The following is a 13,873-nucleotide window of genomic DNA, read 5'->3' as shown; positions in this document are numbered from 1 at the left end:
CTGGTGGGAAGGACTGACAAGGCTGGGGAAGCGGCCAACTCCTGTGTCATGTTGTGTGTACCTGCACCTGTCCACAGAGACCCCCCCTGAGGATGCCCACCAATGCCAGCTGTGGTGATGCACAAGTCTGCCACCTGCTCTCTCTCTCTGAAACCCCCAAGTCATGTCACACGTGCAACAACAGGGCCAGTCATTTCAATCCATGTCATTCCCAAGTACTGTTTCCAAGCAACATCAGTGTACAGGGATTGTTCCTTTACACAATTTAAATCAAAATAATTTTTTCCATGTGAATACATTTTCTGCCTGAATACATTTTCCGCGTAAGGTCTGTTCCCCAACATATTTAAGTATGTCCATTTCCCATTAGTTTTAACCATCTCTCTATGGCATCAGCTGTAACCTTCCCTGGAGGCAGCACTGCAAGGCCAGGTCAGACTATTCCCAAGGATGGAGGTTCTGCATCCTCTCTGGAATGCTCTCAGTGTTGCACCACTCTCATTGTGATCCCCTTGCCCCTTTTATATACAGTCAGAATTTCCCTTGCTAAATCTTACGTGCATTGACATCCTTTTGCTGTAACTCCTTTTTCTGTGGATCTCAAAGAAGAGTGTGACTGCATAATAAAAGCCCTATGAAAGATCTCCCGAGATCTTTGGAGAAGCTGTTGGCCCTTCTCTCAGCTGAAGGACAGCTCAGCACAGGCACTCACCGGATGGGTGTGAATGTGTTCAGGCAGTAAATAAAGAACACACTCAGTTCTTTGGTTAACACGAGCAGTCGGTTAACACAACTGACTTCCCCTACTGGGCTTCCCATGGGCAGTCAATTTTCAATATCCTGGTAGCTTGGAGGGCCAGAGGTGGGAACACAGACCCAGTTAGCCTGGAATTTAATGGTTTAGTGGCTTTCAAGTGATTAATTTTAGACATTTTCCAGCAAACTAACACTCTAAAACTGAAGTTGTAGCTGTTGACTCTGAAAAGAGATGTTTGGACCTGTAGCTTTTACATGAATATGGCTGAAACTTCTTTGGATGAGTTTGGTTTTAATGTAGCCATGATCTGCGAGGCTGTAACACACATAGGGATGTGACCACAACTCCAGTTCTCCTTATTCTCTTTGGAATTCAAAATTTAGATTCCTCTACAAGCTTAAAAGTGGATCTTCAAGATGAAAAAAACTGTGTTGAGCGATGTGAATCCACCTCTGATGATGAACATAAAACCAGATGAATTTTGACACATTTTCCAGGCTGTAGCAATGGCAGCCGTGCTTGCTGCTTTGTGATCTCCTGAGAAATGGAATTTTGTGTGCTGCATTAAGCAAACTCCACTCAAGTGTAAATGATGAGAGGGGTACAGAGACAGGCTTGATAGTCTCTCAGACAAGATATCTTTCTAGGAAAGAAAAAAGGAGTCTTAGAAAGCACTGAAAGCTGTCATAGGCATCACAGGCGGGAGGGATGCTGGGGGGATGTGCAAGGATAGAAATACTTCAGAAACTAAGGGGAAAATTTCTGATGTAAAAAAAAAAAAAAAAAAAAAATTTCTCCTCAGGAGACAGTCCTAACTCAGGGGACATTTCCAAGCTGCATAGAAAGAAGCTGGATGAAGGCAGCTGGCAGTGTCCTGGTTGGATTCACTGTGGCAGAGGCCAAAGAACCAGGGGAACAAGCGCTCCCCTTTTGCTTGCACAACTAATCTTTAATTCAAAAGATACTTCGACTTTTACTTTGCAATTTTTCTTAAAGTTCTCTTATGAAAAGTTTATTCAGAGGCTTTTTGAACATTCAAGTCAACGATGGTCACTTCAAAGACAATTAATTAAGCCACTCTGAAGGTTAGAAGGAGTCAACAAATTAAAACATGAGACAGATATAAGGACTCTGTGTTTTGGACAAGGGCAAGGGATAAGAACTCCTCTAAGAAAACAAGGACAGTGATGACTGACTTTTTAGAAGACAATTTCAGCAATTAAGGCCTTTGCACAGTGCCAGCCTCTGTACAGCCGTACACTGAAATATCTACAGAAACCCTGAGAAGGGATTCACTCTTTTCCCAGCAGGTCCTTGGCACACACACACGCTCACAGCCCAGGTCCTCAGGTGTACAGATACAGAAATTGAGTGGCACTGCCTGTGACCCTCCGTTCAGATCCTGCATCCACAGGTCTTGCAGTCTCAGAGTGACAACTTTAATTTACAACATGAAAGAGGCATTGGCTCTGGCTTTCCAAGGTGCTAACATTGGACAACACATAAATGTGGATGAGGCGCATGCATTATTTATTTAGCAATGATCTCACTGGGTTTGAAATATTTAATATTTTCAAAATAACAGACTTAATGAGAGATTTATGGAACTTATTTGCTGATGTTTCTAATATGGTCACCCACTTATTTTCTAATTTTTCAATTATTTTTAATTCTTCCCATTAAGAACTGCAATTTTCATTAACAGGTAAAATCAACAGACAACTTATTTTTGATGAAGTAAAATACAGTCCTAAATCATAAAGAACATGAAATATTCAATACACCACACTGAGATGCAGCATCCCAGTGACACTGATTGCCTCATCCCAGAGAACTGATCACTTCAGTGGTTTCAGGTCTGGTGATGGAGCAGAACCTATAGACTGACTCTTCATGGAAGTGGGAAAAAAAGTTTTTCACTCAGTTTTCTCTGTCTTTGTCCTAAATATAAGTCAGCCATCTCCTGTAGTAAAAATTTATGTTGTATGGATTGGGGCGTATACCTCTGCTATTTATTTAATGGTATAAATAATTACTTACCTTATTTGAATTAGGAAGACAACCAAAAATTGATTTCCTCTTTCTTAAACTTATTCTAGTTATTAGGGGGGTTGAAAAAGTTATTCCATATTACCATGAATATTAATGAAATTGTGAACAAAACAAGCTACTTAATCTAGCAGATGAGCTTCTAAGCTGACTGAAAATTTCACAGCTATATAAAGAAGGAAAGCAAGAGCTTGCACTTGGACCATAAATCCTCGGTCCCCAGAGCAGCAGATGAATAAAATGAGTTATACGGAGTCCCACTCCATTTATGGAGATGCTTCTGATACAGACCTGATCATTCCCAAGGAAGAAATAAGGGACCTTTGAAAACCACTCATACTATATTTCTTATGAAGTTAATGAGCTTATCCTTGTCAGGTTTTGAGTACCGTTATTTGTCCATAGCCTCAGCAGGAACTCAGGACATGGGATCAATAGCAGACTTGCTTTTGGCATTTGCAGGAAAAGGCCCAAACATTTTAAAAATTACTTGAAACCCTGGATCAGAGAAGAGCGCTTTGTACTGCCCACAGAGGAGACAGTAAATACTTGTGAACAAGACCATCCCAGAGTTAACAGCTCCACCATCATTCTGCACAGAACTATTAGAATCAAAGAATCATAAAGGTTGAAAAGACCTCCAAGATCATCAAGTCCAGCCTTTGATGTGGTAGACATGGAGGTTCCTCACCTGTGTTTTAGTAAGGGGACACACAAGGAAGGGTGTGCGTTAGGCCAATAAGAGCTGTGTGCGCTGGAAGGGAATGGCGGGATATCCATGAGCTCAGGGTGTGATGCTATAGTACAACCCCACCGTTCTACTCACTCCCCAGCCTCGCTGGTTGGCAGACATGCCATTAGCTTCCTTCCTGTGCCTGGGGAGCTGACCTTCCCAACACAAGTGCTAAGCCTGCCTGGCCAGCACATTCCCTCATGCACCAGCTGAACTGATGCTACGGATTGATCTGTCCGATCCATGTCGGAGCTGCTGACTGGAGCACTGAAAGTTATTGGCTTTTTAATGGAGTTCCTTGCCATGACCACCCATAAATTGTCCCGTCTTTCCTTCAGCTTGACCTTCCTCAGACACACAGACTTCTGGGTAACCAGGGCCATCACTGACCGTGACTGTGCTCACCCCTGTGAGCTGGGAAGCGCAAAAACACCTACTGGATTTAAATAATTTTGGAACTGCTGTGAAGGTTGCAAAGTTAAGCCAAATTCACCAGTATCCTCAGCTCCAGTACTTATTTAAAAATAAATTCTCAGTATTTATTAAAAAAAAATAAATATTTTATGCTGAGGGAGCTGTTGCCAGGGTGACAGAAATGAGAGGGTGTGTGAAATGCCTGAACTGAGGTGGTAAATGATAAGAGAACAGATACATGACTGACAGCATGTCTAGAAAGGGAAGGGCCTGATTACAGGCACCTCAGGAACCTCATCCTCTCTTCCTTTCTCTGCTCCCCATAGTGAGAAGTTTCCAACCCATAGAAGACTTATCAATATGGATATCTAAGATTCATGCCATACTCACCCTGGCAACAGCTTTCTCTGCACTAATTTGAAGTATAAAATAGATCTAAAACAAGAACCTCAGTCCCTTTCTGAAGGGACAATCACAGAGCTAAGAAGTAGAGGGAAGAGGGAGTAAACTCTTTTACTCTGATTCTTTCACAGTCGGAAAGACAGTATTTGGAAGACTCTCTCCATATCCAAGTTCTGAATCCCTGACATGTATGAGTGAGTGTTTCACCACACATTTCTTGGTTAACACTTCTGATATTTAGAAAACAACACTATCTAGTCCCAAGACTTTAAAGACATTTATGGAAAGGTAAGAGATGTACAAACAGATCTGTGTTCTTTGTGCATGTTTGTTCAGTGCAACAATATACACAGATGTTGTTTTCCCAAAGTGCAGGAAAATGTTAAACAAAATCCGTCTGTACTTAAACAGTTCTGAGTTTTGTTTTGAAAGGCATCAGTGTAAAATAGAATGACCTGATAATATTAGCACTCACCTATATAAGTGCTGTACAGCAAAGAGAGACGTACCTTGTGGTGGCCGGCGATGGTGGCAACGTGCAGGGCCGTGAGCGCTCCGTACCCGACCTGCTGGATGTCAGCCCCGCCGTGCAACAGCGCTGTGAGCAGCTCCACATTGTCCTAAATGCCACAGATTTAACCCACATCATTTCTGGCACACAGCTCTCACAGTTGAATTGAGCAGGACCAGCCTTGGCCTCCCCAGCTGTGACACTGCTGGCCTTGATGGAGAGGGACTGGCCATGGCCCAGGGGCTCGGGGAGCATGGAGAGGGGAGAAGGTTTGTCCCACCACCAGACATCTCTCTTGCTATACTAACCTATGTCTTAAAAACACCTTGATCCTGATTTTATGGTGGCATTGGACAACTCCTCTACCCTGAGTTGCATTGCATGACTGAATCAGTAATTCCAAAGCAGTATCCCACCCCATGGATGACATTGCAAAAGGCCATACTAATTCCTGTGCACGGGCTCTTTATAGGGTATTTTCCTATGCACTATAAATATAAAATTTATATTTCACCAGAAGTAACAACTACAGATCTCAGACAGTTCAGACAAATCAGCTGCTCAGTTCTGATTCCCTGTCATCAGTTTGATTAAAAATAATTTACCTTATAAGCTGCCAAGTGCAGAGCTGTAAATCCATTTCTTGTTAGCCTGGATGGGCGCAGCCCTTTCAGCATCAGGGTTCTGATATGTGATTTGTTGCCTTTAGAGAGAAAAGTGGAAAACAAAGTCAGTTACAGGAAAGAAAGTGCAGATGAGGTAAGAAGCTCCTGTGTGAGTTTGAAAACAGAGAATCAGGTAGCTTGACTGTTGACCTGAGGCAAGGCATAAAATATATCCTGTGAATCCTTGAAATCAGATTGATGGAAACACCTCCCTGTCGTCCAACACAGCTGTGGGTCTGGCCATGTAGTGGCTGCTTGTTCACACTTTAACAAGGATTTGGTAAGGGTAGTTGAACTTCTAGAGAAACAGCTCCTCCTTTAATGTCTAGACCATGCTTCAAAGAGCTCCATGGACCAGGAGGTGCTTCCAGAATCTCTAGTTCCTCAGCCACTGAGCTCCTTTGCCCTCCCAGAATTGGAGCACTGTTGTCCCTACACACCATCCTTACAGTGACAGTCATTTTGGGTCAGCACAGCAAGTAGCTTTGCTCTGACCTTTTGGATGCACAGTGATCATTTCAATAAATGCAACTGCTTTCTGAATTCTTGAGGTAGTAACCAAAGACTGTGTTGAATCTAGTAGCTACTCGCCCTCCTCCAAGTGTTCACATAACTAATTAAGTGTTTTCCTAAACTTCCTCGCAGCAACCCCACCAACTGATATCATACTTGGACAGGATCTTGCACTCTGAAATGATGAGTAAAGATCCACTCAATTTTCAGTGGTGCAGGATCAGGTTTATCCTCATGGTAACATCTAACCAAGATTGAGCAAATTATTTATGCATGTCGCTAGGCAGTACTTTGCAGCACTGAAACCTCAGGGTTAAATTCTCTTTGCCTCTCTCAGACAATTTCTGCTAAAAATGGTATAACAGGAGTAAAGTGTGTGCATGAACTAATGACTGCTGTGGATAACAGAGCAGCTGTGTGGATCTGAGTGGAAAATCCTACCATTAGTGTGTTTTTATGGAACATCCCAGAAGAAATCTTGCCCTCTTCTCTTGTGTACTCTGATCTGCTATCTGCCAAAGCCCTATAAGCTGATATTTGTCACTAAAGCATTTGAGCTATACTTCTTTTAATCTTTGTGAAATTAAATACAGATATTTTCATTACACTAGAAAAATTGGTGGTGTAAGTATGTAAGTGTTGCTACAATGAGGTCCCTGGTCTTGAGTTTGTGCCATGCACAGAACCCAGAAGGGTGGAGCCATGCTCTGTGATGGGTGTGGATTAATGAACACATTTAGAATCAATTTTGACTGAGGTGAACACCTGTAGCAAAACATGCTGCATCATCAACCAGAACTTTCCTTGGACTGAAGAATCAGCTGTAATAGGGCTCAGTGTAACTCAGTTCAACCCCTGGCAATGCAGCTCAGAGTGATGCTGAGAGATGCTCTTCCAGCTGAGAAATTCCCATAAAATACACTCCTCCTGATAGCCATCATCCATAAAAAATCAGTAATCATCCAAATAAAGTGTTTAACCATCCTGTTTCAGATACCTACCCCCACATCCACAGCACAGGTGGAGCAGCGAGAGCCCGTTCTCAGTGCGGTAATTTAAATTGACTTTGCAGAAGGCTTCATCAGAGCTGAAAAAGGGATTTTACAGATGATTACTGCTCTCATCCTTCAGCACAGCTTTTTGCATTTGGGAAACATTTAAAAGAGGATCTCAAAATAATTTTTTTGAGACACAAGCCTGAATTTATACCCAGTTTACAGTTGTTTCAGTTTGTTTTCTTAATGATATTCAACTTTAATCATTAGAACTCTTATAAACTGGCAACATTCTCATGTTTTTGTGGCAAAATATTGCAAGGAAAGTTTTATATAATAAAAGCTGCAATTAAAAGGCCTATGTTGAAAATAAGAACTAGCTTGAATGACCGTTATGAAGGCCCAGCTTTACCCAGGCCTCCTCCTAACTCCTTCCTTTAAACTTCACTGGGTTTTACGGAAAAGAAATTCTGACAGTTTATTATTAGGGTGGCCTTAGTGAACTATTGCACAAACAGCTGTGAGACACAGGCACAGAGTAGGGACACCTTTTACCCAACGAGTGCCAGTGCCACGCTCCTGATATGTTGACTCTTCACTATTTGAACTGTTGTTTTATTTCTGTGGCACTGGACAATTCCCTGTGACCTGCACATGTGTCCCCTGAGTATAAATGGGAAACTGACAACTTGTTCTTCTGCCAGGCTTTGCCACTTTTATAACCCAAACCTTCAGAGCAGGGACTTTACCAGCTACTTGTTTCATTTCTATCAGGGAAATGACCTTCCTTGACTCATCTCCCAGCAACCATCCAGTTTCTGAGTCCTGAATTTTTTAAATATAAGGATTAACGAGAAGTTTTCCAAAATCAACCACTGCTGCTGCAGAAGAGTTTTTCCTATTACACAAGAGGCCATATTTGGATTTTAGATACTCGGTAGATCAGACTGAACTCATTCCCCATGGGTGAGGGCAGCTTTTGGAAATGAAATCACTAACTGGTTCCTCAAGCCTGACTTAAAAAGAAAAACTCTTCCACTGCAGTGTCACTAGGATAATTAATTCTCACTCCTTTGGTGAGAGGAGCAGGGCTCTGTAGCTAAGGAGAAGAGTTTGGCTGACACTGAGACTTACCTGCGCCTGACTGAGCTGAGCTACCAGAGCTCTCCTAACCTTGAAAGGAGTTTTTAATTTAATCATATGCCTAATTCAGATATTTAGCACTTCCACAATATACTACCTTGTCTTGCTTATCTAAAATAAAGAGTACTCTGGTTCCAATTTATTAAAATGATCACTTTTACTACTAAACAGAGTTAAAACAAGGCAACTACTTAACTGGAGCATAGCCATAGTGGTCAGCACACTGCAGAGAAAGCCCAGTGGCTCAAATTGTGATAGCTGTGGCAGCTGAAACTGAGCACAAGGAATAATTTATGTTGCTAGACTGGCTTTTTTGAGCTTATGATTTATTTCTGATTAGAATCTCCTGTTTTCTCAAGTGGTTTTGATGTCTGAAATGATTTGTCTGATCATTTTCTCAACTTATTCCCAGTCCGTGAGCTGAATGTTTGCTGAATGTTTGCTGCACTGGAGCTTTGCAGATAATGAACATACCAGTGTGTTACTTGGTTGGGTGAACCTAGTTGTGAGCACATGCTCTCCTGAGAAAACCATTCCAGTTCTGAATTTGAATCCACTGCTTTTGTATTTGTTTTTGTATTTGTATTTGAAGAGCGAAACTTCAGCAATATTCCTGTCTGAAAAAACACAGCAGCAAAACTGAAAAGTGCACAGCAAAATCAGAAATCCCACTAAAGCCGATTAATTTACAAAAGCATATAGGTGTTTGTTGTAAAACATTGGCACTAACAATCAGTAGCCACTAATTTTGGTACTCTGCTGTGGGGCTCTGCCCAGCATTGTGATGATGTATTCCCAAAAATAGACATAAAGAGCATGCATTCCATACATGAGAAACTCGGTCCATAAGAAATACCTGAAACTGAAAATGCTGTTTGATAGCAAATACTTATTTGAAAGAAATTAATAAACAGGTTCTCAGAATATTTTACCTAAAAACATGCTTCAACTCTGCCAACTCCTTTTCCTTGATTTGCAGGTCATCCTCCAACCGCTCTGTGACTGTGGCATAGGATTCACTGACTTTCTTCTTCCATTCATCTACAACAAAAGCTCCTGATTGATAAAACACTTCAAAACACACAAAACCCAGAAACTCAAATCATAATGTCCCAGTAACCAAACCACTTGATTTTTAAGCATCCAGTTGCACAGTTTCGTATATATATCTATTAAATTTAAAATATTACAGTTATCAAACTGTTCTTGCTGAGCCAATGCAGACACATATAAACAGTTTTCAGAGACAGTTCATATGTATGAATCCTTACCAGAAATATTTTAATATTAAGTAATACTTAAGAGAAAATTTAAAGCTCAGGTTGCATTTGTTAACCTTTATTTCCTAAACAGACACAGAGCAGAAAACGGAATTACATTGGAAATGTAAAGGTTTTCCTAATGAAGCATGAGTTAAACCAACATAATAATCTAAATTAATATGATCTTATATAATTCCTCAAAGAAATTTAGTTTAGTAGCTTTTTGCCTTCTTTCACAGCCTGTATCTGAGTTAAATCAAGAACAATACCTGAGCCTTGAACTCAAGAGCAAAGCAGCAATGAGTTATCTCCTGAAATACCATTTGCTCCATGCCGAGGGATGGGTGGCACATTGCCTGTAAAAAAGTGACATTAGTTACCAGTGCAAGTCTGAGTTGGTCTAGATTTATAATTTCCCATTTGTCCAATATATCTTCTTTGTTTCAGCAAAGTTCTTGCAGTAATATGATTCCTTGTTCAGGGGCAGTGACAGTCCTGCTGAAAAATACTTGTGATAGTCTCTGGCTAAAAATAAACCCTGTGCCAAGAGGAATGTCATGCAACAATGGCACAGGGCGATACAACCCGTGCTGTCCACTGGGCTAAAATAATAGAAACACCTACTCGGCTTGCTTAAAAATCTCATCTATTCCCACACAAACACCTGCCTTCACTTGTTGAATGGGTGAAGTTAACAGTTAAAACTGGTGGGAAGTGGTAATTTTGCAGCTTGTTACTCATTTTGTGGAGAAAAGGGAATTTAGGCAGCTGAATCCCAGGTGGGCTGTGAGGATACCCAAGGAGTGCTGGGGGTCCCCAGCTCAGAGAGGCCAGGGATGAACTCAGCTCACAATGAATGCAATATATAATACAAAGTGAAAGGTAAATATACACACCTATATATATATTTTAATGTATATTTAGATATATATATACACACACATTTAAAGTGTGTTGACTGACTTTGGCAGCAGTTCTATGTGTGAGTTTTCAGCTTTCTCTGAAGGATTTCAGGCATGCAGGTATGTTAAGAGAACACACATCTATAAAACCTCCTGTGTGCTGCATCCCACTGGAACAACCTCAACAGCTCCTGGCACTACCAGCTCATCCCTTTACTTGCACAAATTTACACATGAATCCAAGGATCTATTTCAGAGGAGTCTGAACTGCTGTGACAATGTGCTCTGTGACATTTGACCAAATAGTTGCAGAAAGCCACCAGCCTGGCAACTGATCCCCACATCCAGTTGCCAAACAACTGGGACTGCAGGGGATATGCTCCCAGGCTCTCAGGGTGTCCCCTTTCCCATGGTGTTCCCTCTGCCATGGGATAGTTTCTTCCCTGAGACCCGTCTCCTGAAGGACTTTTCTCCCATCCAGACCAAGCCAACTGTGACAGGAACAGGACAGACCCCAGAGCCCTAGAAATGCTCTGTTCATTCTGCACAGAAAAAGCAGTTTAGTACAACAATTTTATAAAGTAAAGTGTGAGATTTCCATAAAGAGACAGATGAAATGATTTTTTTTTTTACAAGAAGTAAATACCTTGCATAGTACTTGTATTCTTCTACCACCTCATTTATGAAAATATACCAAAAAGCAGTCATCAGCTTCCATACCGTATTTTTACTCACTCTCCGCAAACCTTTGTGTGGGTGAAGATTCATTTGTGGGAACACTCAGGGAAGGACCCTGAAAGGGCAGCTCTGGAGCTGATCCTGTCAGCTGGCCCTGCCAACACAGCAGCTTTGCTCACACCGGCAGCAGGTGAATTCCTGGAGTATTCACATCCTCGGCTGCATGAAGCAGCTGCAGAATAATTGAAACTGGGGGCAGGGGGAAAGATAAAAAAGAATAATAATTGCAGAGCCTGTTTGCAAACAGAGAAGATTGAGAAACTGTGCTGTTTGTGAGGCCAGCTTGAATAAACATCTCCACAAGTAGCATTAAAACATCATGAGTAATGTTTGTAAGCAAGTAAATTCTTCAGATGTGATATTTACAGAATACTGAGCTGTACAACTTTATCTGAATAATTTTTGTAAGTTTTGCTGCAGTTTCATGCTTGGAATGTGTAGGTGTCATGGCCAATCTTACAGCAGAAATGTGTAAATAATTCTTGTTTCTGGTTTTAAATATCCTTCCCACGGAGGCTTTACAGCAGCAAGTCTTTTGAAACTATTTCAAATCAATTAGAACATATCCACAATTAGAACATATCCCTATCTATCCTTTACTTGGAGAGGCTGTACGTTGCTCCTATAAATTTCAGTGCCATACTGGGGACGCTCAGATACATCACAGGAAATGAAAAGGGCACTAAAAGAAAATACATATTTATAACTCATATTTCCATTATGAAGGAACTCTGTAGCCCTTGTAAGGGAGCAGGTGTTTGCAGTGGCTCCTCCATGGCAGCAGATGAACACAGTGTACAGCAGAATAGCGCTGCTATTTTTGCTCTCACGACACCACAGAGGCCTTTGCACGGGGACTCATGTTCCACATGTGCAGAGAGCAGAAAATGAAGCTCTTGCATTCGAGATACAGGAACAAGAAGAGGCTGGAAGCGCTGAACTCCAGCACAAACACCCTGACAAGGCATGAACATTGTCTGCAGATCCAGATGATCCTTGGAGCTTACCTCCTTTTGTCAGCTCCCCAAATCCTTCTGGCAGAGATTCCTCTCAGCTGTTCATTTTTATTTCAGCTGCCTTCCCTTGTGCTCTTTTTTAAGTGCCCAGTTTCTCAGATTTCAGTTTCCTGCCCCAAAAGGTCACTGAAATAACCCTACAGATTTCAGACAGCAGGGCCAAACCTCTGCTCACCATGCCACGTGCTCAAAGCATTCAGGGAAATTATTGCAACGTTGTTCATTATGAGCCCTATTATTGCACTACATAGAAAATCTAATTAAATACAGAAAGCTGACATGAATGAAATCATTTAAACACTTATCTTTTTGTTTGAGACTGTACCAGGCCGAGTTGTATTTCGGGATAGATGGAGCCAGGCAATGATCTAGAGGATGTAACAACACTGCACCCATCTGGGAAACTCAATGAGGCTTAACCAAAATCAAGCTCCAGGTTTCAGTAGATGAATCCTGCCCTCAGAATGTCCTGCCTGCCTGGCACTGTCAGCACTGCATCCTTCAATACTCAGACTGGAGGAAAATCATGGGCCAGGATGCTGTGGTGGTCTTGTTTTCAGAACCCAGTACTGGAAAACAGCAACCCAGAATTACTATGATCTTGCTGTCAAGGTTTATTTGGTGGCCTTGCACAAACCTTGGGATGTGTTTATCCCAGCTGGTTGCATGAGAAAATTGTTGTCATCTACATAAACAGCAGACTGTGGAATACCTCAAGTTGTAAATACAATATGGATAAAATACATACACAGATAGAGTATGTCAGACACAGGTTATTATTGTCAGGAAGGGTCTGGTCTTCAGGCTTTTTTGATTTTAATAAGACTCTGATCACACTATAACACAGTCTTTGCTGTAGGTACTGCATATTGTTATAGCTAAAAACATACACACTTCATAGAGAGCTACAGAGAATTGCAGGATCACAGAATCACTTGGGCTGGAAAAGCCCTCTGAGACCAACGAGTTCAACTGTTCCCCCAGCACTGCCAAGGCCACCACTAACCCATGTCCCCAAGTGTCACATCCAAATGGCTTTTAAATCCCTCCAGGAATGGAGACATACAGGAAAGAGTTCCATTAAGTGGGGGATTCATTCAGGCTCTCGGAGTTTGGTCTGAGGCTGATACAGGAAACTCAAAGAACCAGCTGCTCTCTGTAGCATTTCCTCCAAATAGTTCCATAAACTTTCTAACCTCCAACTCCACAATGATCGTTTTTTTGAGAGTAAGAAAGACCCCACAGATGACAGATGCATTAGAAATTTAATGGGCAAATACACACTACCTGTGGCTTAGTAGAAATTAGTGGAAGCTGATATATGTAAAAATGTTTATTGCCAAGTGTGGAGTCCAAGAATGTCTGTGAATAAGCACAGACAGAGCTCTATGTGAGACAAAAACACATGGGAAAATAATCAATATAGCTTTATATAAATGAAATATAATTTGTAATGTTTTTCATAATTGCAGTTTAAAAATGAGTAATGGTACAAATCCAGATATTTCAATACCTGTGGAGTAAATCCATTAAGCGTTCTGACATTATTCAGGTCTAATATTGACCAAAATGCGCCTTCTAAATTTAAGACAAAAATGTTCAGTGTAAGAGGAAAGCATGAGGTGGCATAAAGACTTAAAGCAGTGCAATGTTTCTTACCTAGTAAATCTTTTTCTGCTTATTTCATTGCAACAGATTTTTTTTCATTAAAAACTTTGCCTCGAGATCTGAATGTTTCGTTTCCCAGTAGGTGATTCCTGATACCCTGCTCTG

At 41.3% G+C, this 13,873-nt stretch overlaps 1 protein-coding gene and 1 long non-coding RNA gene across 2 annotated transcripts in view; one reads left to right on the top strand and one right to left on the bottom strand.

Moving 5' to 3' along the window:
- The window catches only part of TNNI3K (TNNI3 interacting kinase), a 35,841-nt gene extending 23,517 nt beyond the window's left edge, over window positions 1-12,324 (bottom strand). The window contains exons 1-5 of the mRNA XM_050307083.1: window positions 12,276-12,324; window positions 9,115-9,253; window positions 7,046-7,131; window positions 5,472-5,569; window positions 4,865-4,975 (exon numbers count right to left, since the gene is read on the bottom strand). Of these exons, the coding sequence (XP_050163040.1) occupies window positions 4,865-4,975; window positions 5,472-5,569; window positions 7,046-7,131; window positions 9,115-9,253; window positions 12,276-12,324 (483 nt within the window). The remainder of the gene's footprint in view (window positions 1-4,864; window positions 4,976-5,471; window positions 5,570-7,045; window positions 7,132-9,114; window positions 9,254-12,275) is intronic.
- A 760-nt stretch (window positions 12,325-13,084) lies between these two features.
- Window positions 13,085-13,873, top strand: part of LOC126635329 (uncharacterized) — a 494,663-nt gene continuing 493,874 nt past the window's right edge. The window contains exon 1 of the long non-coding RNA XR_007627670.1: window positions 13,085-13,118. This is a non-coding gene — a long non-coding RNA (uncharacterized LOC126635329). The remainder of the gene's footprint in view (window positions 13,119-13,873) is intronic.

The sequence above is a fragment of the Myiozetetes cayanensis genome, unplaced genomic scaffold (genome assembly GCF_022539395.1).
Source record: "Myiozetetes cayanensis isolate MyiCay16 unplaced genomic scaffold, myiCay2020 scf12, whole genome shotgun sequence".
Lineage (NCBI taxonomy): Eukaryota > Metazoa > Chordata > Aves > Passeriformes > Tyrannidae > Myiozetetes > Myiozetetes cayanensis.
The sequence above is the reverse complement of the archived record's forward strand: the minus strand, read 5'-3'. Positions and strand labels throughout refer to the sequence as shown.